Genomic DNA, 27,841 nt, shown 5'->3' with positions numbered 1-27,841 from the left:
TCAGCAGGAGAGGAGGTCGGAATGGGAATAAATCCCAGACTTTGCTGCCACGGGTGAGAAAGGGAGCAAGGAACCGGGATGGAAAATCCCTACAAATCCCTGTGAGTTTATGGGAATGTGCTGCAGGGTTCCTTTCCCAGAGCAATCCAGCTGTCTCAAAAAGGAGAGGGGTTGTGGATTTTCCATCCCTGGAAGTGCCCAAGGCCAGGCTGGAATGGATTTGGAGCGCCCTGGGACAGGGGAATTTCCCCACCCATGGCAGGGGTGAATGGGATGAGCTTTGGTCCCTTCCCACCCAAACCATTCCGGGATTTTCGGATTAAAATGGAAAATCACTCCAAATTTGTGAGAAAGCTGGGGCAGATTTATCTTCCAGAGCAATCTAGCTATTTTAAAACAAATCTGAATATTCAAATAATTCACTTTTCCCCCAAAATCCTATTTTGAGACAGCTAAGAAAACTCAGTTTTGGATGGATTTGGGCATCACCAGTGCTCAGTGCCAGCACTTGGGATAAGGAGAGGAGGAAACGCTGTGGAACATTCCTGACTTTGGGAATCCCTTGGAGCTCAGGAAGATGAACCTTCACAGCAGGGCCCAGCTTTTCCATGGCTCTCCGTGCTCCCAGGAACGTTTTGGGCTCTCCCAGCTCCGGGCTCTGGCACAGCCTCTGGGTGCTGAGTGATTAAAACACCCAAATTAACGGCTCTTAATTGCGCTTGTCAGACTCCATTCCGCTCAGGAATTAACCTGGGGAAAACACGGGATTGCCAGCAATTCCTCCCCTCCCTCTCCGTGATTTGTTTTATTTGCCCCTATTTATTTGAATTATTTCCCCCACTAATTCCATATTAATAACTGGGTTTATATTTCATATTTTATCCCTGCTCCGTCCTTTTCCTCTTGGTGCAGGGGGAAGTCATGAGGATCTGTAAAATTCCATTATTCATTCCCAGGGCTGGAATATTTTGTCCTTAATGGCAAAAAGACATTCCCAGTGTAAAAAAAAACGCCAGCTTAGGTCAGGTTTGAGCTTTGCTTCGGCACAGGAAGGGGGAGATAATCAGAATTATTTGTAATTTCTGCAAGCACCAAGGGATTTGGATCTTAAAAACAGGGATTTGTGTAAGTCACAAGGAATGGGAAGGATCCAATACAGAAATAAACTTTAAAAGAGCAGATAAATTTCTGAGCAGTCCTGATTACAAGACCTGCAGGGACAGGACACAGGGAATGGCTCCCACTGCCAGAGGGCAGCGATGGATGGGATCTTGGGAATTGGGAATTCCTGGCTGGGCTGGAATTGCCAGAGCAGCTGGGGCTGCCCCTGCATCCCTGGAATGTCCAAGGAGAGGTTGGAGCAGCCTGGGATCATGGACTCCATGTCAGGGGAAGGCGAAACTTCAGAAATTTGGGGTTTAATCCCCAAAAATAAGCCAGGGGATGACAGAATGGGGACTCAGTGAGGATAAAAAAGGGTTGAGATTGTTCCAGTTTGGAGCTTTGACCTTGGGAAGGAAAAACCTCACATCCCTCAGCTGGGAACATCCACGGAAATCTCCAAGGGATTTGGGAACTCCTTGAAGGGCTGGGGAGGAAGCTGGGGTGGAGGTTGGAGTAAAATCTGTGAGGCATTTTCCAGGATTTGCCTGGAAAAAGTGCCCTGAGAACTCCTGGATCTGCAGGGGCTGAACCCTTGGAATAAACTGGAGACGAACCCTTGGAATTTTGGGTGGGTTTGTTTTTATCCAGCACGGACTGGAATTAAACCTGGCTTAACAAGGCCTGGCTTTGTGCAAACTTATGAGCAATATTAATGAGGGAATGGGTTTCTTCTCCGTGTTCCAGCTGTTCTGCTCCTTCCCTTGGATCTCCTCTGCTCCGGCGTTCCTGAATGGCGGCAAACCCGAGGGAAAAGCTGGATTTGCGTCCCCTATCCTTAATCCGGGATTTGAAGGGCTTTTCCTTCCCCTTTGAGACCCCATAACTTCATTCCCATGGGAAAGAGGCAGCTCAGGGAGCGCTGGGCTCTCGTTCCCTGTTCCAGGGGCTCCGTTCCTCGTTACGCCAAGCTCCACTGATTAAAGCTCTGCTCATTAACTCCATTGCCACTGAAGTGGGAGCTGGAGCCACCCCCTTCCCTCTGGCTGTGGGGACGGTCCCCGGAGTCACCGAGCTGCTCAGGGAGAGGTTTGGTTTCCAGCAGTGACGCCTGGAATCGGGAATTCATGGGGCAGCTCCGAGCGCGGGATCTCAGGGAGGCTTCTCCATCCCAAACACCCAAATCTGGGTCGGTGGTGGAGCAGGGCAGGGTTTTCTCATCAGCTTTTGGGTTTTGGGGAGGTTCTCTGGGATGAGAACTGTGGAATCATGGAATGGTTTGGGTGGGAAGGGACCTTCAAGCCCATCCCATTCCAGCTCCTGCTGACAACTTCCAGCTTCCAAACCCCGTCCTTGCCGTGGCAGGGGTGGCACTGGGTGGGCTTTGAGGTCCCTTCCCACCCAAACCATTCCAGGATTCCGTGGGCTTCCAGCAGAAATTCCACCTCCCACCAGACCAGGCTGCTCAGCTACACTCGGTGAGCTCTGTGGTGTGTCCATTGTTTTTTCCAAACATGGAATTCACCATTTCTGGCCACAACCTCCTCCTCCTTAGCCAGGGACACTTAACCCAAAAGTCTTGATTCATAATTGGTTTCCATTTTTTAGTTCTTCTCTTCCTCTTCCCACCACACATCAAAGCCTGAAGAAAACTCCCAGCTCTCTCCCAAACTTCCATCTCTGATTCTTGTCCCAGTGACACAATTCCATGGCTCTCTCCAAAGTTCTCCAGACCCTTCTTTCTCCTGGTGCTCCAGCCCCAGCTCCATTCCCTGTGTCCCTCCATTCCCGTGTCCCCACCCTGGACATGCTCCAGCCCCTCCAGGTCTTGTGGGAGCCCCAGGATTTGAGATGGGGCCTCACCAGTGCTGGATTTTCTGGAATTCCAAGGGAAGGGGAGAGCTGGAGAGCTCCCAGGTGAGCAGTGGCTGGAACCCTTGGTGGGGACGTGCAGCTGGGGAACACCAGGACACAAAACAGGGACAACTCCCCTCATCTTCCATCCAGGGACAGGCTCTGAATCCCTTCCCAATCTTCCATTCCCCAGCAGCCGATGGCATTTGCAGTTGGAAAATATCCTTACAAATGCCCTTTCGTGGATACTCCTCAAAGCCTCTCGGGTTTTTGCCGTTTTCCTCCATCCTTGAAGATGTTGGGATTTTCCCACAGGCTCGTGGCTGCTCCTCAAAGCCTCTGTGGTTTTTGCCTTGAAAATGTTGGGATTTTCCGCAGGCTCTCGCTCCCCCTCGTGCCTGCGTGCGGCTCTTGCAGCCTCTCAGCTGGAATTCATCCCATTCCCTCCTTCTTCCAGCAGCCCGGCTTTGATCCCATCCTTCTGTCACGGAATCGGGCCCAGATTTCAGCAGGGATAGCAATCCCTGTATTTTTGAGGATTCGGGCAGTAATTCCTAATTCTTGTTCTCTGGTCAGGGCTTTAATCCCGTTCAGCCTCTGGATACTGGGAATTTTGTATTTACTGAGGCTTTGAATTGTTCTTTGCTCTGAAACTCAACCCTAAGTGATTTATTAATTAAAGTAGGGTTTAAAAGATTTTCATCATTGTTCTCCCTTTTCCTGGGAGCAGCTTTTCCGAGCACATCACTGCTGGTATTTCCTGAATTTTTTGATAATAAACCTTGGTTTGAGTCAGGGAGTTGGAAATCACCATCCACAGGGAGGTAAAGGTTGGGGAGCATCAGGGAGGTTTTGTTCCAGTGTTTTCAGGGATCACGGTAGGGGAAGGAGGAAAATCCTGATTTCCTCATTCTGACCTAAAGCTTCATCTCATCTAAAACTTCAGAGGAGCTTAAATACTCATCATCCACATTTTTTAGTTTGTTTTTTTCCCTAAAATAACATTGTAGGGCCCAGATGGGTAGCAATGGGAACACCCCCCTTGTGCCAAAATTCCTGATCTGAGAGATTATCCCAAAGTGGAAAGGTTTGACGTGGAAAATGGAAACAACTCGGGGTTTAATACATTGGAATGTTCTGTTGGATCAAACTTCCCAGGAAGGTCTCAGGGGATCAAGTCCAGCAGGGCCACCTGGGGCAGGTTGGCCAGGCCCAGATCCCGTCAGGTGTTGGATTTCTGCAAGGATGGAGCCTCCACGGGGTGTCCCTGTGCCTCAGCAGTGTCACCCTCCCAGGAAAACCGGGAATTTCTTGTGCTCCTGTTTGTCCCTGCTGGCTCCCACCACCGAGGAGATCCTGGCTTTGTCCTCTCCTCTCCTCAGGTGCTGGCACTGTCCAGGCCCTCTTGTGCCAAAATGTCCTCGCTCCAGGCTGAGCATTCCCAGCTTCTCCTGCTGCCCTCCCTTGGCCACCAGTGTGGTCCTGCCCTGGGCTTGCTCCAGGTTCCTCTCCTGTCCTGGGACACCCAGCACTGGACACAGCGATGGGGACAGGGACAGGGGACAGGGGTGGCTTCTGTGAGAAGCTCCACGTTGGAGCCACCACTGGCTGGAGCTGGATCCATCAGGCATGGTGGGAGCACCTCTGGGATAAATTCAGGAGGGAAAACGAGACGCTGCAGGTGGGACCCCAACGGGAGAGAGGATGAGAAGGATGTGAGAGGAGCAGCTCCCCGGTGGTGAAGGAGGGGAGGAGCTGCTGCAGGTGCTGGAGCAGAGATCCCCAGAGATTCCCAGATTCCCAGCCCCTGGAGAGGCAGCTGAGCCCAGCAGCCCTGGGAGGTCCATGAGGGAGCAGAGATCCCCCTGCAGCTCCTGGAGGAGCCCTCACCGGAGAAGAGGATGCCCAAGGAGGCTGTGATCCCATGGGAAGGACCTGCTGGAGCAGGGTCCTGGCAGGAGCTGTGGATCCATGGAGAGAGCAGCCCAGGCTGGAGCAGATTCCTGAAGGACTGAGCCCATGGGAAAGGGAGCAATTCCTGAAGAATTGACCCCATGGAAAAGGGATCCAGGCTGGAGCAGTTCCTGAAGGACTGACCCCATGGAAAAGGGATCCAGGCTAGAACAGTTCCTAAAGGACGGACCCCATGGAAAAAGGAGCAGTTCCTGAAGAACTGACCCCATGGAAAAGGGAGCAGTTCCTGAAGAATTGACCCCATGGAAAATGGAGCAGTTCCTGAAGGACTGACCCCATGGAAAAGGGAGCAGTTCCTGAAGGACTGACCCCATGGAAAAGGGATCCAGACTGGAGCAGTTCCTGAAGGAGTGACCCCATGGAAAAGGGAGCAGTTCCTGAAGGACTGACCCCATGGAAAAGGGAGCAGTTCCTGAAGGACTGACCCCATGGAAAAAGGATCCAGACTGGAGCAGTTCCTGAAGGAGTGACCCCATGGAAAAGGGAGCAGTTCCTGAAGGAGTGACCCCATGGAAAAGGGAGCAGTTTCTGAAGGACTGACCCCATGGAAAAGGGATCCAGGCTGGAGCAGTTCCTGAAGGACTGGCCCCATGGAAAGGACACTGGAGAAGTTCCAAGGAAGGTTTAAGTTGGATATTGGGAAAATTCCTTCCTGGAAAGGTTTGTCCTTCCCTGGCACAGCTGCCCAGGGCAGGGCTGGAGTCCCCATCCCTGCAGGGATTTCAAAGCCACCTGGATGTGGCACTTGGGGACAGGGTCACTGGTGGCCTTGGCAGTGCTGGGTTGGACTCCATGGTCTCCAAAGGCTTTTCCACCCTCAGTGATTCCATGCTTTCCATGGAGGAAAGAATGCCCAGTGTGCAAGGACAGCGAGAGCTCTGGGAATCCTTTGGCTCCCCGGGAATATCCGTGCTGTGCAAATCCCCCACACTTCTGCTTTTACCTGGCACAAATTAAACTTGGTGTTCTTGGAGATGGGAATGGGACGGTCTCAAGGCAGCAGTGACCGGAAGCTTCTTGCCAACAGTGGGAAAATAGCACCCCAAATATAACAAACTCCCAGACATTCCCAGCAGAGAACAGGAATTCCAAGGGAGAAAGAAGAAGGGGAAATGCTCCCAGCCCCACCTTCACCCTGGCACCGCCGACAATCCAAGGAGGGCTCATGGAAATGTGGAATTTTGAGTGAATTTCAGTTAAGATGAAACCTCAACTCAAGCCTTCATCCCGCAGAGGGCCAGGATTGTGTTTGTATCCCGGTGTGGATGTGGAATTGTGCAGGAGATCCCTTTCCAAATGTTCCTTCCTGTCCTGTCTGCTCAGCAGAGGGAGCTGCAGCCCTTCCAGCGGCTCCGTGTCCCTGCTCTTATCCTTTAAAAGCTTTCACCGTGGAATGTGGAGCTCATTCCGAACCTGATCGATCCTTCAGAAGCATTCCCTTTGGAATGTGGAGCTCATTCCAAACCGGATCAATCCTTTAGAAGCATTCCCCTTGGAATGTGGAGCTCATTCCTATCCCGATCCATCCTTTAGAACACTCCCCCTTGGAATGTGGAACTCATTCCGAACCGGATCGAGCTGGAGCTGAGCTTGGGTCAGGATTCGAGGCATCCCTGCGCTCTTTTGGTTGAGGCTGCAGGAATTTTGGTGGTGCCGAGTGAAATCCTCGGTGCCGGAAGCCTCCAGGTCTAAATCCCGGCGTGCCTGCGGGACATTGCTGCCGGATTCACGGGGACATCGGAATTTTGGGGGCGCCGGGCTGGGATCGTCAGCAGGTGATGGATGGACACGTCCTCCACGCCACAGCCAGGTTGTTCCTGACCCAGACGCTGAGCAGAGCTGGGTTTGGTGGGAAATCAGGGCTGTAAAAACGGGCTGGATCCGAGCCCTTCCCGGGCACGGGATTTGGAGCAGGAATGAGGAACCCGTCGCTGCCCTGAGCGCGAGGCGGGATCCTGAGGGGATCTCTCTGTGGGACATCTGTCCCTGAGGGCCCCGTGAGCTGTGGGGCTGGGCTGGTGCATCCCAGTGCATTCCCAGTGCATTCCCAGTGCATTCCCAGTGCATTCCCAGTGCATTCCCAGTGCATTCCCAGATGTGAGCGCGGAGGGATTCGCCGTCGGAGATGTGGGACAGCGGCGCCGGTGCCTTCCAGCTGCCCGAGTGGATGGTGAGTTACTGACCTGCCGCCTTTAACCAGCACTGGCCAGCTGAATTCCTGGTGAGAACCTCAGGATAAGCCCTGGAATGAGGCTCGTTAAGGTGGGAGGTTAACGAGCATCATTGGCATTAATTGCCTCGTTAATAAGGGCCAAATGTACAGGACACCCCCCCTGATCACCCCAAATCCGTTGTATTCACAACCAGTTTTTATAGGAATTTGGGACTGGCGGGGAGGAGGAGTGGCAGAATCCACAGTGTGTTCCAAGAGATTTGGAATTTCATCTCAGGTCCCTCTTTTCAGCTTAATTTTTACCAGCAATTTACATTCTGCTGTCAGGATAAAACCTCTAAAACTTCCAGACGCCCCCCAGGGCACCAAACGCTCCTGATTTTAACAGTTAAAGAGTTTAGAATGGATCCCAAATATTAAAATCCACTTTTCCCTTCTTCTCCGGTGGAAAGAATTCCCAAAGCAGCTGAAAATAAAATTACATAGTTCCAGAAAACCAGGCAGGGCTTGGAAGGCAGAATTCCATGTCTGGAATTGGCTCCGTGTGTCCCCTGGGGGTTTGTTGGTGTGGTGTCCTGTGGCCCAAAAATGGACCAATATTTGTTATTTCTTCCTGTATTTCTGGATTTGAAGCTGTCGTTCCTGGTAGTTCTTCCAAAAATACTTGGATCAATGCGATAAAAAGTTGGAATTCTGTTGCTCCAGCAAAGGAATTCGATTTTATTTACAAATATTGTCCATGCATTGGATTCGGACATCATTATTCCCCTTTATATCCATCCTTATGTTCCCTGCTATCCCTTTCTTAATTGTGTGGATTTTATTGTAAAATTCCAGTTTATTCTGCCTCTCACTCATTTTTTGGCGACACAATTCTTTCAGCCTTCCCCCAGATTTAACATATTTGTATCAACAACCAGGAATGAATTTTGCATTTTAGGGTTATCAGTGGCAAACTTTGCATCATTCACAACTTCATTTATAGCCTCAAATGTGGGTTTTGCTCTGTAAAAACTTGGAGATTTCCTTAAAAACAAAACCTCCCCCTGTGGGTTCTCTAATTTTGCCATTACGGACTCGGTGCTTCTGGGATCAGGATCAGATGACAAAAACTTTGTTTAAACAGACTTTTTTTTTAATTCTTATTGCTTTAATAATTTCCTTTTCCAGCGCGGTTTTATGATTTCATGGATGGTTTAAAGCTGCTGTGGCATCAAATCCATCTCCAAAGGGCTCCAAAGGGTCATGTCCTGCAGCAACATTTTTAATCAGGATTTTAACTCGGCTCATTTGCATTTTATGTGGTTCCTCGGGTCAGCGTGGGAGGGAGCAGCCACATTTCAAGAAATAATTAGCCCGAGCTCTAAATTGCTCATTATCTTTAAGGTCATTATTTCAAAGAGTCTTTTAGGTCTTAATGTTCTTGCTGTTTTTACGTCCACCTCTTAATATTAACCAAATATTGGAAAATTATATTAGTAGTGAACAGTAATAATAATAATAATAATAATAATAATAATAATAATAATAATAATAATAATAATAATTCCTTTGGATTGCTTCTTGGGAAAGCAGCTTAAAATGTGGGTTCTCCCATATTTTGGGACTCTGATGGAATCACAGAACCCCTGAGGCTGGAAAATCCCTCTGAGCCCATGGAGTCCAAGCATTCCCAGCCAAGGCCACCACTGCCCCATGTCCCCAAGTGCCACATCCGCACGGCTTTGAAATCTCCCCAGGGGTGGGGACTCCAAACCCCCCTGGGCAGCCTTTTCCAGAGCTGGACAGGCTTTTCCATGAAGGAATTTTCCCCAGAATCCCACCTGGACCCCCTGAACACCCTCAGCAGTCGTGGCAGGACTCCGTGTGCGGCTGTGGGAGGAACTGTGGGATCCCACGGGATGCTGGCCCAGGATGAGGTGTCCTGGCAGGCGGTGACTCCGCGGGATTTTCCAGCTCCAGCCGCTGAGATCCCACATTTTCAAATTACAAAACACCCGTGGCCTGTTCGTTGCAAGTTGAGGCAATGTGGAATTACCAATTTCCTGGTTTTCCTGCTTTTTGTGGGATTGTGGCCAACAGAGCTGGGATGGCCCAGGGGACCCATTCCACTGCTGAGGGAGGAGATTTCTCTCTTCCTTGTCCTTCCCGTTGTCCCCCCTGGAAGTGCCTGGGTTGGGGCTTTGCTGTTTTCTTCTTTGAAGGATTTCTCCTCCCTGCTCCCACCAGTTCCAAGGGATTCTCTGTCAGATGTCCCTGGATCCCTGCAAGTGTCCAAGGCCAGGCTGGACACTGGATTCCCCTGGGACAGTGGGAAGTGTCCCTGCCATGGCAGGGGTGGCACTGGAGGGGCTCTGAGCTCCCTTCCAACCAGAATTCCAGCATTCCATGATCCAGCACTGGGGTTGATGCCCTGTGGAGGCTGACCTAGAGCAGAGGCTGGACAGAGTTACAGAATAAAGCAGGGATTTATTAAAGGATCTCCTGCATGGATCCACCTTGGGCAGCACCAGAGCCCAGCCAGGGCTGCAGCCAAGAGGAACCAAAATGGTCCCAAAATGCACGAGCGCTCCCGGGGGCTCTCACTGGGATCAGCTCTGCTCCATTTGCACCTTGCAGTTCATTGTCCCATTCCAGCTTTAGCCCAGGCACTCCCATCCTGCTTGTTTTTCTCTCTCCAGCCCACGCTGTTTGTGCTCCTGGGCCTGAGCTTTGGATCATTTGTCCTTGGTGCCCAGCTGGAGCAGGAATTGTTTTGTCTCCCTGCTCTGTGCAGAGAGCTCAGCATCCCATAATGTGAAGCTCAGACCCACACACTAAAGCAGCACAGAAACTGAAAACATAAAAGCCAAACCTGAAGCATCAGGGTGATCCCTTCAAGAATCAATAGTTAGAATTCCCAACCCCCCTGGAAAAGCGTTTTGGCCCAGGTGGGCGACTCCTCATTCCCATCCTCTCGCAAATCCTCGGGCTAAAACCAGCTTCAACCCGCACATTCCCCGGGTGTTTTCCACACAAGGGTTAAACCTGGCTTTGTGCTCCATGTGATCAATCTGAACACTTTGAGCTCTGGTGAAATGTTCAGCTCAGGGGGGATCCCACATCGATTTAAGGGATGTGGAACTCCTGAATGAGCGGGCTGGGACAATCCCTCGCCTGGAATGATGCGATCCGGGCTCGGGAGGTGGGTGAGGAGAGGTGAGGCTGAGGGTTGGAGCTCATTCCCAACATGGAGAGGGTTTGGCATCACCAACCCCGTGGGAGGAGCCAGCCTTGTGCCAACACCGGTGTCCCCAACACCTCTCAGGTGTCACCAGGTGAAGGATCCGCCTTGGCAGCTCCAGCGCTGCAGGAAAACAACTTTTCCTTCAGGAATAAGGATGAGGTTTGGAGTGGGACATCAGGACAATCACCTTGGTCCCCCCATGTCATAGCACAAAAAAAATCATTTCTCACCAATCTTCACCCTCCTTTATTAAAAAAAAAAAAAATGTAAATTGACTTTATCTCTCTGCATCATTGAAGGATGAGATGTTTTTCCACTGGGAAAAGACTTCCCAGGAAGTTTGTCACCGAGCAGTGGCAGTTCTTCAAGGCCACCGCCTTGTCCTGCTGTTCCATCCATTAAATGATGGATTTTAACTCATTCCATGCAGAAATTTGAATTCCCAAGTTCTTGGCAGGTGGATTTGGAAGCTCCAGTGATGCTGGAGAGCTTGTGCTGCTTAATCCCTCAGAAAACACTTGTTTTCTCCCTTTGTTCCCAAAAAATAATAAATATCCGTGGCCAAGAATCAAATAAAGACACTCAGAACAAAACAATTTACTGGGATTGAGCGTAGTTCTCTCTGGTTTTATTTGACTGAGCCAGATTGACACAGAAATTACAGAAGATTCCTGAGCTCTGGCGTGGAGATGAAGCAAAAGCTTTTATTTTTAGCATTTTTATTGAATATGGTTAATTTTAATGTGTTGGACTAGACCTTCACTGAGGGAAAAAAAGGCTTTTTTTCCTCCAGGAAAAGCCTTTGGATTTAAGTAACGTGGTGTGAAAACCTGCTGGAAAAGGTGTTTGTGCTTTGGTGTCACCATAAAATGAGTTTTTTACCCACTTTAAATGCTTTGAGTTGGTTTACACTGAGCTGAAGTCTCATCTCCCTTAGGATTTTGCAGGAGAAGGTTCTTGGATAATGTGGAAAATGAAAACTTTACCTGGAAAACACAGCCTGGGCTGCAATGTCAAGTGAGAAAAACAATGCTGATCCCAGCTTCTTATTCCCTGAGATATTTCCACACTGGAAATAATTCATATTTCCATTTTTCACATCTTTCAGTCATTGTACAACTCAGGAATTCTGGGGGGGATTTCCCTCCTTTTTTCCCCCATCCATCTTTCATATAGCTCAGGAATTTTTGCTCTTTTAGTGAATTCCTTGAAATCTGCCCTGGAGATGGAAAATGCCATGGGAGGCATTTTCTGGGGAAGGAATTTTCCCTGGCAGCGTTTTCCATCCTTGGGACAACTGTTGAGGAGCAGGATCAGATCCGACCCAGGGTAAATCCGACGTAAATCCGGTGTAAATCCGGTGTGCAGAAAGAATCAGGGCTGGGGGAGCTTTTTAATTCCATATTCAGTCAGAATTGGTGCTGAGGACAATCAGTGGTGCCCTTTTCCTTGGAATCACAGAATGGAATCACAGGATGGGTTGGGTTGGAGGAGTCCTCAAAGCCCCACCAACCTCTGCCAGTGCCTCACCAGCCTCGTTTTTCCCATTTTTTCTTCCTTGGATCATCTCTTCCCACCTAAAAGGCTGTGGAACGAGCAGACACCGTGCAGGATAATAATTTTAATTCTCATTTAGCGTCTGGCGTTGTTATCCAAGGATTTTTATCCCTGATAATTTATTACCTGAGATAATTCCCATAAAAACCCCTCAAGGTCCTGCCCAGGGAAGCTGTGGCTGCTCCATCCCAGGAAGTGCCCAAGGCTGGAGCAACCTGGGATGGTGGGGTGGAACTGGATGGGATTTAAGGTCCCTTCCAACCCAAACCATTCCATGATTCCATAATTCCCAAGGGATTGGAACAACACAGGGATGGATGTTGGAGTCTGGACCCTTCCAAGGACAAACTCTGCCCTGGTTGCCATGGGGGACACAGCGAGGAGCGGGATAATTAAAATAACAATAATTAAAAACCACTTCGCCATCCAACAAACGCCCCCGTTGTTTTAGTTGCTCATTAGTTAATTTCCATCTAACGAGGCTCCATTAACGCAATCATCTGACATTGGGGGGGAAGGAGAGAGAGCGGGGAGGGGAGGACCCAAGCTAAAGGAGCTTAATTAGCGAGTTAATTATAGCGAGCAGGGAAATGTTCTGGTTACATAAACAAGGCATTGTTATGCACGCACCAGCCAGGCCACGTTCAAAACTGCCGCGGAGCTCCGGAGGTCAGTCAGGGAACGCTGTAATTCCACACAAAACACAGGCAGGAATTGTTTGTCGGGACGCCTCATTAAGTCCCTGGGGTCTGCCAAAAAAAACCCAAAAACTCAAAAAAAAAAAAAAAAAAAGTCCGAAAATCCCAACCGGTTCCCTTCGCCTCCCGCCCTGGCTGCCTCCGCCTGCGGTGAAACCGGAGCGGGCAGGATCAGCGGGATGGGGATGGGGTGGCGGATATAAATGGGGCATTCCCTGCTCCGGAGGGAGCCGCGCCCGGGGGCAGCCGGCGAGGCCACCATGCCCAACAAGAAGAAATACAACGTCAACGGGCAGTCAACGGGGATGAAAGCCCAGGTGAGGGCACTCTTCGGGACTGTTTCATAATGGTTTTTCTGCTCAAAAACGCGATTGTTTCTCTGTTACCTCTCTCTTCTTCCTCCTTTCCTCGCTGTTTCCATCCAGTCACTTATTCCTGGAGCTCCTCAGTGGGAGAAAATCCCAATCTCTGGAGAGCTTCTCTTAATTTTCTCTCGGGAGTGATGAAGAGTCGAGGCAAACACGTTGCTCCGGGGTTGTTCTTCTGTCTGGGGGAGTTGGTGGGGTCGGCGTGGGGAAGTTTTCCAGGAAAACCTTGGATAAGGAGACCTTTTTTTGCACGGAGGAGTAGCTCAAGGTGGCTCTTTGTGATGGAAACCCCAGGTCAGATGAGCAGTGGCTCATTTGGAATGTAAAGGTGAAACCTCACCTGCATTAACCCCTTGTGCCCCTGCAGGTGAGGTTTTCCAGTGGGAATTGTTTGTTCCTGCTGGAAGCTGAAAGCAGCAGCTCTTGTGTCACTTCAGAGCAGCTTGGGCTCCTAAATCCAAGGAACTGCAGCTCTCCAAGGCTCCACAGCTTCTCCTTGGAGCTGTTGCCTTCAGAGGGGCTTTGGTGGGAGCTGACTGAGCTCAGCCTGGAGCCAAATCTCTCTTTTCATCCCATCTGGAACATTCCCATCTGTCCAGCCCGGCTGGAACATGGCTCTTGTGGGTTCGGCAGGGATTGGAACAGCCTGGGGTAGGGGAAGGTGTCTTGTGGAGCTGGATAATCCTTAAGGTCCCTTCCAACCCCAACCATTCCGGGACTCTGTGAAATTCCCTTTTTGCCCACTCTCTCTATTCCCTAAAGGATTAAACCCAAAGGACCTCGGCCAACGCAAGCCAAAAGCAGATCCGAGCCTTGACCTGGCCCCTTCCCGAATTTTTCTTTCCTGATGCTTCCTTCCACCTCCTGGCTGTGTCAGCTGAAGCTGAGCCCAGCTTGTGGCCATGTTTAAGGGGTTTAAACCTTAAAGGGTTTATTTAAGTCTGGCTCTAATTCTGCCTGATTCAGTTCAGGACTTCTTTTGCTTCGTCGTTTATTTGGTTTCGGATGTGTGAGGGCTCAGGGAGCTCTGAATTGCCAAGATCATTGCGTTGTGTGAAAAGTTGTGTTCGATGTCCTTGAAGAGGTGATGTGGAAAGGAAAATGTGAATTTAACCCAAATTATTCCCCCTTTGTTAGAATCCCTGCGTGTCTCCAGCTCCGCTTCACGCCAATAACCTCCTCCTGCGATGGAGCTGCTCAGCTGTGGAGGGATTTGTTCTAAATTAAGGGAAGAAAAAGGACAAAAAAGGGAAGTTATTTCAGGCCAGCAGCTTCTTAGAGGAGGAACATAAACCCTGGTGTGTGTGCAAAGCCCCCGTCCCGCCGGGATCAGGGCGTTAATCCCGGCACAGCACTGGCTGTAACTTGAGTTTGGTGTGGATTTTCCCTTCCCATGGGTGTTCCTGATCCGGTGTCATGGTGTTGTGTAGTCCTAAAAACTTGTGTTCTCCAGCCATCTGTGCTCCCAAAACTCAGCAGCCTGGAGTGACATCTGGATTAGAGCGACATCTCTAATCTTGGCTGGAAGGACTGAAATTAAACAAAATGGGCGATTTACCATATCCTGTCCTCATTAAATAACAGGAATTGTGCTCCGGGCCATGACTGAGGTGGTGCCGGTTTCTGCTCAAGGCTTTGGGTTCTTGGGATTGATCTGTTGGGCTTTTTACGGAAAATCCCCGATTTCTTTCCACAGATCCAGTTTGCTGACCAAAAGCAGGAGTTCAACAAGCGCCCGACCAAGATCGGCCGCCGGTCGCTGTCGCGCTCCATCTCGCAGTCCTCGACAGACAGCTACAGCTCAGGTGTGTCCAGGCATCTCCCACACCTGCTCCGGGGTCAGAGGGAAGGCATGGAAATAGGGCTTTGCTTTTTTCCTCCTTGTCCTGTATAGCTGGATGGAAAATTAAATTATTCTGGTGCTCTCTCCTTACAACCCTAGTGTGCAGCTGCTGCTGCCTTCCCTTCCATTCTCTCCTCTCCTCCCTGTCCTGTTCCTCCCAGGAAAAGTGTTTCCACGCTTTATTCCTGCTTGAGCATCACAAATCCACAGGGATCCCACCGTAGGTTTGTTGCACATGAGGTTGGAGTCTTTGGGGACTTTGAAGGGCTCTTGGGAGGGGTTTCTCCTGCTGGAATCTTGCTGGATGGATTTTTGGGATACTTGGCAGCTCAAGGTGTATTTGGGTGGTTTCAGGGACCCTAGAGCTCTCTCATTCCACCCCCCCTGCCGTGGTCAAGGACATTTTCCATGAGTCCAGGTTGCTCCAAGCCTCATCCAGCCCGGCCTGAGAGGTTCAAAGCTCTGATTCAGCTCTGTCCAGCATGGAAAACCTCAGGAAACTCCGACTCCAGCTGCTCCTGGTGGCTCACGGCTGGTGGCTGCACACAGACCTGGCTGGTGGGCAGAAGTCCTCCTCACTGGGAGCTCTCCTTGGTGTTTCTCCACTCCTTCCCGCGATGCCGAGGATGCCGGAGAAAAGCTGGGACAAGACCGGGCTGGAGCTCTTGGCATTCCTCAGCAGGTTTGGAAGAGCAGAGCTGGAAAAGCCGTGCCCATCTGGTCACTCAGCTCCTGGCAGAGGAGCTCATCTCCAGAAGATGGAGGTTCTGATCTGATCCTGGACACCGCAGTCCCACGGCTTCATCCCGGTTTTTGCGGGAATGCCGACTGTTCCTCATCTCCTTTCCCAGCTCCCGGCTTGCTGCTTCCTTTGTGCTGCTTCGCAGGCTTGGACCAACCCCCAAAGTCTCTTCCAGAGGTCAGGATGAGCCCCCCAAAGGTTGGGCACCACGTGGGTGACCCATCCTGCGGGCACTGACTGCATTCCCATGGAAAAGGGAGAAATTCAGGAATGCTCATGCCACGCTCTCTCCAGAGGCACATCAGCCCAGGCTCTGTTTGGAATCCACAACTCCATCTGATCCTGGAGCACCTGGGAATATTTTGGGACTATTTTTGCAGACTCTAAGTCTGCTTATCCTGGCTGGTGTCACTGTGTTCACTCCCAAGTCACAGCTGGAAGGACTTGGAGCAACTTTGGGGAATTCTCTTCCTCTCCTTGCAATTAACATCAGAATTGCAGTTAATGATCTCGTGGAAATGTTCAATTTCCTGCTAATGAAAGGAGCAAGACTGGCATTCCTGATGGAGGACTTCAGTTCCCACAGTGGCAGAGGGATGGATGGATGGATGGATGGATGGATGGATGGATGGATGGATGGATGGATGATGGATGGATGGATGATGGATGGATGGATGGATGATGGATGGATGGATGGATGGATGATGGATGGATGATGGATGATGGATGGATGGATGGATGGATGGACAATGGATGGATGGATGGATGGATGGATGATGGATGGATAGATGGATGATGGATGGATGGATGGATGGATGGATGATGGATGGATGGATGGATGGATGGATGGATGGATGGATGATGGATGGATGGATGGATGGATGATGGATGGATGGATGGATGGATGGATGATGGATGATGGATGGATGGATGGATGGATGGGTGGATGGATGGATGATGGATGGATGATGGATGGATGGATGGGTGGATGGATGGATGATGGATGGATGATGGATGGATGATGGATGGATGGGTGGATGGATGGATGATGGATGGATGATGGATGGATGATGGATGGATGGATGATGGATGGATGGATGGATGATGGATGGATGGATGGATGATTGATGGATGATGGATGGATGGATGATGGATAGATGGATGGATGGATGGATGGATGGATGGATGATGGATGGATGGATGGATGGATGGATGATGGATGATGGATGGATGATGGATGGATGGATGGATGGACAATGGATGGATGGATGGATGATGGATGGATGATGGATGGATGATGGATGGATAGATGGATGATGGATGGATGGATGGATGGATGGATGGATGGATGGATGGATGGATGGATGATGGATGGATGATGGATGGATGGATGATGGATGGATGGATGGATGGATGGATGGACAATGGATGGATGGATGGATGATGGATGGATGGATGATGGATGGATGGATGATGGATGGATGGATGGATGGATGGATGGACAATGGATGGATGGATGGATGGATGGATGGATGATGGATGGATGATGGATGGATGATGGATGGATAGATGGATGATGGATGGATGGATGGATGGATGGATGGATGGATGGATGGATGATGGATGGATGATGGATGGATGGATGATGGATGGATGGATGGATGGATGGATGGACAATGGATGGATGGATGGATGATGGATGGATGGATGATGGATGGATGGATGGATGGATGGATGATGGATGGATGATGGATGGATGCATGGATGGATGATGGATGGATGGATGATGGATGGATGGATGGATGGATGGATGGATGCATGGATGGATGATGGATTGATGGATGTGGAATCCTCAACCTCTCTGGACAGAGATACAAGCACGTAACACAAATAATCCAATTTATGTTTCAATTTTCCATAGCTCACAGAATACCAAGCCCAGGGAGGAAGTTTTCATTAATCAACTTTGGAGATTATTTTTAGGAAACTGTCCCATTAGTTGATGACAGGAATCCTTTCCTTTCAGTCCTTGTTTTTCATTTTACAGAAAAGCAAAGGTAAAATTGACTTTTAGAGATTTGGCTTGCTGTTATATTAACTAACAGCATTAATTTAATTACCGCAATTATATGCACACTTCTATACTTTAGATTTTTTTAATAGCATAAAACCTCCTGCCTATGAAAATCTGGCGACTCCAGGCAGGATTTTTTTTTTGTTCAAAAAAATTACTTTTAACCCCCAGAACCAAAACTCCCTGGTTTCAAAGCAACCTCTACACAGATTAACTCTCTTCAAGGAACTAATCCTCCTCCAACTAATTAATCCTTCCTCCTGGAGCCCTTGATGTAGAGCTTGGTTTTATATAAGGTGCCCTTTGTGGTTAATCCGGGCTCCTGGTCCCTCGGGATCTGCTGTGGGATTGGGAGCAGAGCGGGAGCCCCGCTGCCCTCGGGGGGTTGTTGGCAAGGTGGGACTCGCCCTTCACCCCCTGCCGAGGATGGGGAGAAATTCCAGCAATGCCTAATTCCCTCCTAATGCCCTGGGATCGGGAGCTGGGCAGCTCTGGGCGCCCAGGCTGAGCTTTTTCCTTGGAATCCTGAAACCCTTCCCGTGAGCCAGGAGGGAGAGCGTGGAGCTTGTTGGGTCCTGCAGGAAACACAACCCCATGGCCAGTTTAACACCTTTTTTGGGGGTTTTTGGTGTGGAAATGTCACTGGAGCTGATCAGGGTAGAAGAATGTTTGATTTACTCTGAATAAATGAAGGGGCTGTTGGAATCCATCCCCGCTCGAGGCCTGGATACGGCTGGAATGCCGCGGCTCTCCGGGAATGCTGGTGGGATCAGCACTGCAAGAACCTCCCCCCTTCCTGCTTGCCCCATTCCCCTGGTGCAGATTTGGGGTGGAAACTGGGAATCCTGACCGGTGGCTGGAGCGGCTCCTGTGGGTTCCAGAGGCCTGTGGGGATGTGGAAGGAGGAGTATCCATCACCGTGTCCATCATTCCCGGCGATCCAAAATATCGGCCAGCTCCACCAGGGCCAACATGGATGGAGCTGTTCCACCACGGAATTCCTCTGGGATGGAGCAAATTGTTGGATGCCAGGCCTCAGGGTCACTTTACAAGCACCACATGAGCTGGAGAGGAAGGACTTGGAGCAGAAGAATTCCATGAGGAATGAGGGAATGGCCAGTTGGGTCCTGGAAGGGTCACCTGGAGAGGAAGGACTTGGAGCAGAAGAATTCCATGAGGAATGAGGGAATGGCCAGTTGGGTCCTGGAAGGGTCACCTGGAGAGGAAGGACTTGGAGCAGAAGAATTCCATGAGGAATGAGGGAATGGCCAGTTGGGTCCTGGAAGGGTCACCTGGAGAGAAAAGACTTGGAGCAGAAGAATTCCATGAGGAATGAGGGAATGGCCAGTTGGGTCCTGGAAGGGTCACCTGGAGAGGAAAGAGGAAAGAGGAGCTGGGGTTTGGAGCTCATTGCATTGCTGTAAGTCCTGGAAGATGGAAGGAGAGGTTTGGTTTCCCACAGTGAGGGCAGATTCCAGAGAATCCAAAAATGTGGCGCAATCCGAAATCCGAATTCCAGAAAACGTGGCACAAAGGATTCCTTCAGCTGATCCAAAGTGGTGGTTGATCCATGGTGACTCAAATCAAAAATGGATGTGATTTTATTTAAGTACATGGGATTTTAGGAATCAAACAGGAAAGGGGAATTCTAACTCCATGAAGGGCTCTTCCACGGGTCTGCCATGGTCTAATTCCATAATCAAACGTTTGGAGGACACTGATAACAGAAGGAAGACGATTATTGACAGCTCCTGGAATGAATTCAGCACATCCACACCCCCTCTTAAGGCAGAGCCTTAATCCCATCCCGTGGGGCTCAGGACAGGATCCGGTGATCCCCGTCTTTCCAGACAATTCCCGAAATCCCTTGAGGATGGGGAGCCAGGCTTGTGTTATCCTCCCAATGGAGAAGTTCCTCCCAACCACCCCACGTGAGCCTCCCAGCCAGCAGCTCATCTTCACTATGAAGGAAAATGGAGCAAATCCAAGGATTGGGAATCCCACAGTGACGGGATAATCATCAACTCCCTGTGACTGTTTGGGATGAAATAGGGTCTGGAATTACAATTCCTACTGGGCTTGGAAGTGCCCTAAACCTCAGCAGGCATTTTGTGGGATGTCTTGGAGCTGTGGAGGCCTGAGTTTTGGGAAGAGAGGTGGGAGGACTTTTGGGGGAAGAGAGGTGGGAGAACGTTTGGGAAGAGAGTTGGGAAAACCGGGGAAGAGAGGTGGGAGAACCTTCAGGAAAGACAAGTGGGTGGGAGAAGTTTGGAGAAGAGAGTTGGGAAAACTGGAGAAGACAGGTGGGAGAACATTTGGGAAGAGAGGTGGGAGAACTTTTTGGGGAAGAGAGGTGGGAGAACCTTGGGGAAGAGAGAGAGGTGGGAGAACGTTTGGGAAGAGAGTTGGGAAAACTGGGGAAGAGAGGTGGGAGAACTTTTGAGTGAAGAGAGGTGGGAGAACTTTGGGGAAGAGAGGTGGGAAAACTGGAGAAGAGAGGTGTGAGAACATTTGGGAAGAGAGTTGGGAGAACCTTGGGGAAGAGAGGTGGAAGAACCTTGGGGAAGAGAGGTGGGAGAACTTTGGGGAAGAGAGGTGGGAAAACTGGAGAAGAGAGGTGAGAGAACATTTGGGAAGAGAGGTGGGAGAACCTTCAGGGAAGACAAGTGGATAGGAGAACTTTGGGGAAGAGAGTTGGGAAAACTGGAGAAGACAGGTGGGAGAACATTTGGGAAGAGAGGTGGGAGAACCTTGGGGAAGAGAGGTGGGAGAATGTTTGGGAAGAGAGTTGGGAAAACTGGGGAAGAGAGGTGGGAGAATGCTGGGGAAGAGAGGTGTGAGAACATTTGGGAAGAGAGGTGGGAGAATGTTTGGGAAGAGAGGTGGGAGAACCTTGGGGAAGAAAGGTGGGAGAACTTTTGGGGGAAGAGAGGTGGGAGAACATTTGGGAAGAGAGGTGGGAGAATGTTTGGGAAGAGAGGTGGGAGAACGTTTGGGAAGAGAGGTGGGAGAACCTTGGGGGAAGAGCGGTGGGAGAATGTTTGGGAAGAGAGGTGGGAGAAGGCCGTGGAGATGAGCCCGTGTGGGAACCATCACCTCTGCTGTGGTGTTGAAGTGGAGATCGATGAGAATTAACAATCCATCCCAGGTAAATCCAGCTGGGAAAATTATCCTTGTGAGGAGGAGGAGAGATCCCAGCTGGGGATGGAAGGAGCTGGGATGGAAGGACATCCACGGACACCCTCCGTGACGCACCCACCAGCTTCCCTGTGGGTGCTGGGGACTTTGGGAATGTTTCACCCCGTTCCCGACCTCCTGTGCTCCCTGCAGCTGCCTCCTACACGGACAGCTCCGACGACGAGACCTCCCCAAGGGACAAGCAGCAGAAGAACTCCAAGGGCAGCAGCGATTTCTGCGTGAAGAACATCAAGCAGGCCGAGTTCGGGCGCCGCGAGATCGAGATCGCCGAGCAGGGTAAGGGGGCCCCTTCCTCCTGCTCCTCCGGGGCTCCTCCTTCCCCCAAATCCCTCCTGGGGAGGCTCAGGGAGCTGCTGGCGTCCTGACCCCCTTCCTGCTGGGATGGGAAAGCTTCTGTGGGGTTGGGAAGGCTTCTGTGGGGTTTGGAAAGCTTCTGTGGGGTTTTGGGAGATGGGAAAGCTTCTGTGGGGTTTTGGGAGATGGGAAAGCTTCTGTGGGGTTTTGGGAGTTGGGAGAGCTTCTGTGGGTTTTGGAAAGCTTCTGTGGGGTTTTGGGAATTGGGAAAGCTTCTGTGGGGTTTGGAAAGCTTCTGTGGGGTTTGGAAAGCTTCTGTGGGGTTTTGGGAGATGGGAAAGCTTCTGTGGGGTTTTGGGAGTTGAGAGAGCTTCTGTGGGTTTTGGAAAGCTTCTGTGGGGTTTTGGGAGTTGGGAGAGCTTCTGTGGGTTTTGGAAAGCTTCTGTGGGGTTTTGGGGGATGGGAAAGCTTCTGTGGGGTTTGGGGGATGCGAAAGCTTCTGTGGGTTTTGGGGAATGGGAAAGCTTCTGTGGGGTTTGGAGATGGGAAAGCTTCTGTGGGGTTTTGGGAGATGGGAAAGCTTCTGTGGGGTTTTGGGGTTTGGGAGAGCTTCTGTGGGGTTTGGAAAGCTTCTGTGGGGTTTTGGGAGTTGGGAAAGCTTCTCTGGGGTTTGGAAAGCTTCTGTGGGGTTTTGGGAGATGGGAAAGCTTCTCTGGGGTTTGAAAAGCTTCTGTGGGGTTTTGGGAATAAGGAAAGCTTCTGTGGGGTTTTGGGGGATGAGAAAGCTTCTATGGGGTTTGGAAAGCTTCTGTGGGTTTTGGGAAATGAGAAAGGAGTTACAGGGTTGTGCTGTGGGGTTCCAACCAACTCTTAAAGGACTATTCTATGGTCGGAGTTCTTTTGTCAAATCAGTAGAAAAGATGGAATCCATCCCATAAACATCACAATTTTGGTTTAGCTTGATTACCTCCAAGAAAAAAAAAACAAAATAGCAAAGGCCAGGCAGGGTTTGGATACTGGAGAGGTGGAGCAAATCAGCAAATCCCAAATCCTCACCCAAAGCGGATTTTCCCGCTGCCTCACCTGGAGGCAAAAATCTGAACAAAATAGGGAAAAGTCCCGAGGGATTTGGGGTCATTTTGATGTATTTGGGGTTTGGCTGTTTTGAAGCTCTGTGAGTTTATGGGGACTCCATGTGTGGGGGCTGTTCCTCCTGAGCCCATCCTCATTTCCCTTGTCCCCTTTCCCTGGCAGAGATGCCGGCGCTGATGGCTCTGAGGAAGAGAGCTCAGGGGGAGAAGCCCCTGGCCGGGGCCAAGATCGTGGGCTGCACTCACATCACGGCACAGACGGCGGTGAGAGCCCGGCCCCGAACCCAAACGGGGCATTCCCACTGCTCATCCCATAAACTGAGCCCAAACATTGCATTCCCACTGCTCATCCCATAAACTGAACCCAAACATTGCATTCCTACTGCTCATCCCCTAAACTGACCCCAAACGGGGCATTCCCACTGCTCATCCCATAAACTGAGCCCAAACGGGGCATTTCCATCCCATAAACTGAGCCCAAACGGGGCATTCCCACTGCTCATCCCATAAACTGACCCCAAACGGGGCATTCCCACTGCTCATCCCATAAACTGACCCCAAACATTGCATTCCCACTGCTCATCCCATAAACTGACCCCAAAAACGGCATTCCCACTGCTCATCCCCTAAACTGACCCCAAATGGGGATGCTGGTTTTCCCAGTGTTTCTGCAAATAAAGCCCCCAATTTTCCTGATTTTCCTGGTGTTTTTTGCCATCCCAGCCCAATTTTGCTGCTTTTCCTGATGTTTTTTTGCCATCCAACCCCAATTTTACTGATTTTCCTGGCGTTTTTTGCCATCCAACCCAGATTTTACCAATTTTCTTGGCGTTTTTTTCAAACGAACCCCAATTTTACTGCTTTTCCTGGTGTTTTTTTGCCATCCCAACCCGATTTTTCTCCTTTTCCCGGTGTTTTGTTGCCATCCCAGCCCGATTTTGCTGATTTTCCTGGTGTTTTGTTGCCATCCAACCCCAATTTTGCCGATTTTCCCGGTGTTTTGTTGCCATCCCAGCCCGATTTTTCTCCTTTTCCCGGTGTTTGTTGCCATCCCAGCCCGATGTTGCTGATTTTCCCGGTGTTTGTTGCCATCCCAGCCCGATGTTGCTGATTTTCCCGGTGTTTTTTTTGCCATCCCAGCCCGATGTTGCTGATTTTCCCGGTGTTTTGTTGCCATCCCAGCCCGCTGTTGCTGATTTTCCCGGTGTTTTGTTGCCATCCCAGCCCGATTTTTCTCCTTTTCCCGGTGTTTGTTGCCATCCCAGCCCGATTTTTCTCCTTTTCCCGGTGTTTGTTGCCATCCCAGCCCGATGTTGCTGATTTTCCCGGTGTTTGTTGCCATCCCAGCCCGATGTTGCTGATTTTCCCGGTGTTTTTTTGCCATCCCAGCCCGATGTTGCTGATTTTCCTGGTGTGTTTTTTTGCCATCCCAGCCGGATTTTTCTCCTTTTCCTGGTGTTTTTTGTCATCCCAGCCCGATGTTGCTGATTTTCCCGGTGTTTTGTTGCCATCCCAGCCCGATTTTTCTCCTTTTCCCAGTGTTTGTTGCCATCCCAGCCCGATGTTGCTGATTTTCCCGGTGTTTCTGGCGCAGGTGCTGATGGAGACGCTGGGAGCGCTGGGAGCTCAGTGCCGCTGGGCCGCCTGCAACATCTACTCCACCCTCAACGAGGTGGCCGCTGCCCTGGCCGAGAGCGGTACGAGCTGCATTCCCTGGTCCTGCTCTGCTGGGGAATTCCTGCTTTTTACAGGGAATTCCTCCTGGGTTTTATAGGGAATTCCTTCTGTATTTATGGGGAATTTCTCCTGCTTTTATGGGGAATTTCTCCTGGGTTTTATAGGGAATTTCTCCTGGGTTTTATTGAGAATTCCTTCTGCATTTATGGGGAATTCCTCCTGGGTATTATAGGGAATTTCTCCTGGGTTTTATAGAGAATTCCTCATGCATTTATAGGAAATTCTCCGGGGTTTTATAGAGAATTCCTCCTGGTTTTATAGGGAATTCCTCCTGGGTTTTACAGAGAATTCCTTCTGCATTTATGGGGAATTTCTCCTGCTTTTATGGGGAATTCCTCACGGGTTTTATAGGGAATTTCTCCTGGGTTTTATAGAGATTTCATTCTGCATTTAAGGGGAATTCCTCCTGCTTTTATAGGGAATTCCTTCTGCATTTATGGGGAATTCCTCCTGCTTTTATGGGGAATTCCTCCTGGGTTTTATAGAGAATTCCTTCTGCATTTATGGGGAATTCCTCCTGCTTTTATGGGGAATTCCTCCTGGGTTTTATAGGGAATTCCTCTTGCATTTATGGAGATTTTCTCCTGCTTTTATAGGGAATTTCTCTGGGGTTTTATAGAGAATTTCTCCTGGGTGTTATAGGGAATTCCTCCAGGATTTTATAGGGAATTCCTTCTTCGTCTTATAGGAAATTCCTCCTGGATTTTATAGGGAATTCCTCCTGGGTTTTATAGGGAATTCCTCTTGCATTTATGGGGAATTCCTCCTGGATTTTATAGAGATTTCCTGGATTTTACAGAGAATTCCTGGATTTTATAGGGAATTTATCCTGGATTTTATAGGGAATTCCTTCTGTATTTATGGGGAATTTCTCCTGCATTTTATAGGGAATACCTCTTGGATTTTATAGGGAATTTCTCATGGATTTTGTAGATAATTCCTCCCACATTTTATAGAGAATTCATGCATTTTATAGGGAATTCCTCCTGCATTTATGGGGAATTCCTGCTGCATTTTATTGGGAATTTTTGCTGCCCCATTGTTTTTAGGCTATTTATCACCCCTTGGAGTTTTTTTCCCTGCATTCTCTTCAATTTAGAATAAACCTACAGCACAAAATCACCCCTTTCCAAAGCTCTGGAACTCTTGGAATGTTTTTTTTTTTTCATACTTACCCAGGTAAAACCCCTGGACTTATCCAGGTAAAACCTGTGGTAAAAATGTAATTTATGAGCTGAAGCTGGAAGTTGTTTTGCTCAGAAAAAACAAAGCTAAATTGGGTTTAAATTCTATAATTTGGGGCATAACTTGAGAGAATTTGGGGAGGGGGTGTGATTCACAGGGCAGAAACTGAGCATGTGGGGCTTGCCTGGGAAATCCTGGCTGAATCCAGGGGTTTTCCCTAAAACCAGGATTTTATCTGGGTGAGGCCACAGGTTTTAACCTGGATACAGCCTGGGGTTTTACATGTAAAAAGAACAAGGGTTTTACCTGGATAAATCCAGGGATTTTACCTGGATAAATCCAGGGATTTGACATGGGTAAATCCAGGGATTTGACATGGGTAAATCCAAGGGTTTTACCTGGGTAATTCCAAGGATTTTACCTGGATAAATCCAGGGATTTTACCTGAGTAAATCCAGAGATTTTACCTGGATAAATCCAGAGATTTTACCTGGGCAAAACCAGGGATTTTACGTGGAAAAGACCAAGAGTTTCACCTGGATGAGACCAGGGATTTTACCTGGGTAAATGCCAGGGTTTTACCTGGATACAGTCAGGGATTTTACCTGGATAAATCTAGGGATTTTACATGGGTAATGACAGGAATTTTACCTGGGCAAAACCAGGGATTTTACGTGGAAAAGACCAAGAGTTTCACCTGGATGAGACCAGGGATTTTACCTGGGTAAATGCCAGGGTTTTACCTGGATACAGTCAGGGATTTTACCTGGATAAATCTAGGGATTTTACATGGGTAATGACAGGAATTTTACCTGGGCAAAACCAGGGATTTTATGTGGAAAAGACCAAGAGTTTCACCTGGGTAAGACCAGGGATTTTACCTGGGTAAATCCAGGGATTTTACCTGAGTAAATCCTGGGGTTTTTACCTGGGTAAGACCAGGGATTTTACCTGGGTAAGGCCAGGGATTTTACCTGGGTAATTCCAAGGATTTTACCTGGATAAATCCTGGGGTTTTACCTGGGTAAGGCCAGGGATTTTACCTGAGTAAGGCTAGGGATTTTACCTGGATAAATCCAAGGATTTTACCTGGGTAAATGCAAGGGTTTTACCTGGGTGAGGCCAAGGATTTTACCTGGATAAATCCTGGGGTTTTACCTGGGAAATTCCAAGGATTTTACCTGGACACAGTCAGGGATTTAACTTGGCAAAGTCAGGAGATTTACCTGGATAAGTCCAGGGGTTTTATCTGGATGAGGCCAAGGATTTCATCTGGATAAAGCCATGGATTTCACCTGGGTAAGGCCAGGGATTTTACATGGAAAAGACCAAGGGTTTTACCTGGATAAGACCAGAGAATTTACCTGGATAAGAGCAGGGATCTTACCTGACTGAAGCCAAGGATTTTACCCGGGTAAGACCAGGGCTTTTACTGGGGAAAGGCCAAGGATTTTACCTGGATAAATCCAGGGGTTTCACCTGGAAAAGACCAAGAGTTTTCCCTGGATACGACCAGGAATTTTCCCTGGGTAAGGCCAAAGGTTTTCCCTGGGAAAGGCCAAGGATTTTACCTGGATACAGTCAGGGATTTAACTTGGCAAAGTCACGAGATTTACCTGGATAAGTCCAAGGGTTTTACCTGGATGAGGCCAAGGATTTTATCTGGATAAGGCCAGGGATTTTACTTGAGTCAGCCCAGGGATTTTACATGGATAATTCCAGGGGTTTTCCCTGAGTAATCCCACGGATTTTACCTGGATAAAGTCAAGGAATTCACCTTGAAGCCACAGGTTTGACCACGAGCTCTGGGACACCCAGAAGAAGCCAAACCCACCGTGGGTCTTGCCGGCTGAAGCTGAGTAATAATTGAATCTATTCAAATAGCACATGAATTAACAAATCAGTGTCCAAGAGCTGATTCCCAAGGGATTTTCCTGCCTTAACACCTCTCCCTCCCTGGCCAGGGTTCCCTGTGTTTGCCTGGAAGGGCGAATCCGAGGACGATTTCTGGTGGTGCATCGACCGCTGCGTCAACGTCGAGGGCTGGCAGCCCAACATGGTGAGTTGGGAAACACCTGGGAAACTCCCACCTGGAGAAATCCCACCTGGAGAGGGAAGGGAAGGCCAACTAAAATCTCCTGGCTCTCACCAAGCGAGGTTTGGTTTCGGTGCTTCCAAAATAAGCTGCGTTAATGCAGTTTTTTGGGGGGGTTTCGTTTGATTTCAGAGCATCTTGCTGCAGTTTAAACTGCTCAAAATGGCTCCAAATCAGTATTTTTTGAGAAGAGTTTTTCATCCTTTTCACCCTTAAATTCTCGCCTTTGGCTGAGGTGATTTTTGGGAACAAAGCCCAGGTTTTTTCCGTGATTTCCACACTTTAAACCACACAAACCTCAGGACTCCCTTTTTATCCTGCCCTTGTTTCCAGGGAAAACAGAGAGCCTGGAATTGGGTGAGCAGAATAATTTTCAGCTGTCAGTTGTGCTGTTTTCATCACATTTCCCCAGAGATTTTGAGCCCTGGAGCTCCTGATCTAAATGTGAGAAGTGATCAAAGGTGGAAACGTGGATCTGAGTTGGGTTTTTGCCAATATTGGCTCATTTGAGGTGGGATTTTTGTCCCTTGCAGTCGCTGTCACCTTTAAAAAGAACCAGGAATGTCAAAAAAATCCACCCCCGCGGTATCAGACTGAGTCTAGACCTGAGAGCAGCTTTGTTCTGCTCTTT

General features: G+C 49.4%; 1 protein-coding gene across 1 annotated transcript in view; it reads left to right on the top strand.

Moving 5' to 3' along the window:
- AHCYL2 (adenosylhomocysteinase like 2) overlaps positions 1-27,841 on the top strand; it is a 68,576-nt gene that overhangs the window by 24,721 nt on the left and 16,014 nt on the right. Inside the window, exons 2-6 of the mRNA XM_053978961.1 lie at positions 14,648-14,756; positions 20,941-21,084; positions 22,357-22,457; positions 23,788-23,890; positions 27,080-27,174. Coding sequence (XP_053834936.1) covers positions 14,648-14,756; positions 20,941-21,084; positions 22,357-22,457; positions 23,788-23,890; positions 27,080-27,174 — 552 coding nt within the window. The remainder of the gene's footprint in view (positions 1-14,647; positions 14,757-20,940; positions 21,085-22,356; positions 22,458-23,787; positions 23,891-27,079; positions 27,175-27,841) is intronic.

The sequence above is a fragment of the Vidua macroura genome, chromosome 5, assembly GCF_024509145.1.
Source record: "Vidua macroura isolate BioBank_ID:100142 chromosome 5, ASM2450914v1, whole genome shotgun sequence".
Taxonomy (NCBI): Eukaryota; Metazoa; Chordata; class Aves; order Passeriformes; family Viduidae; genus Vidua; species Vidua macroura.
Note: the sequence above shows the minus strand (reverse complement) of the source record. Positions and strands in the feature narration are given on the sequence as shown.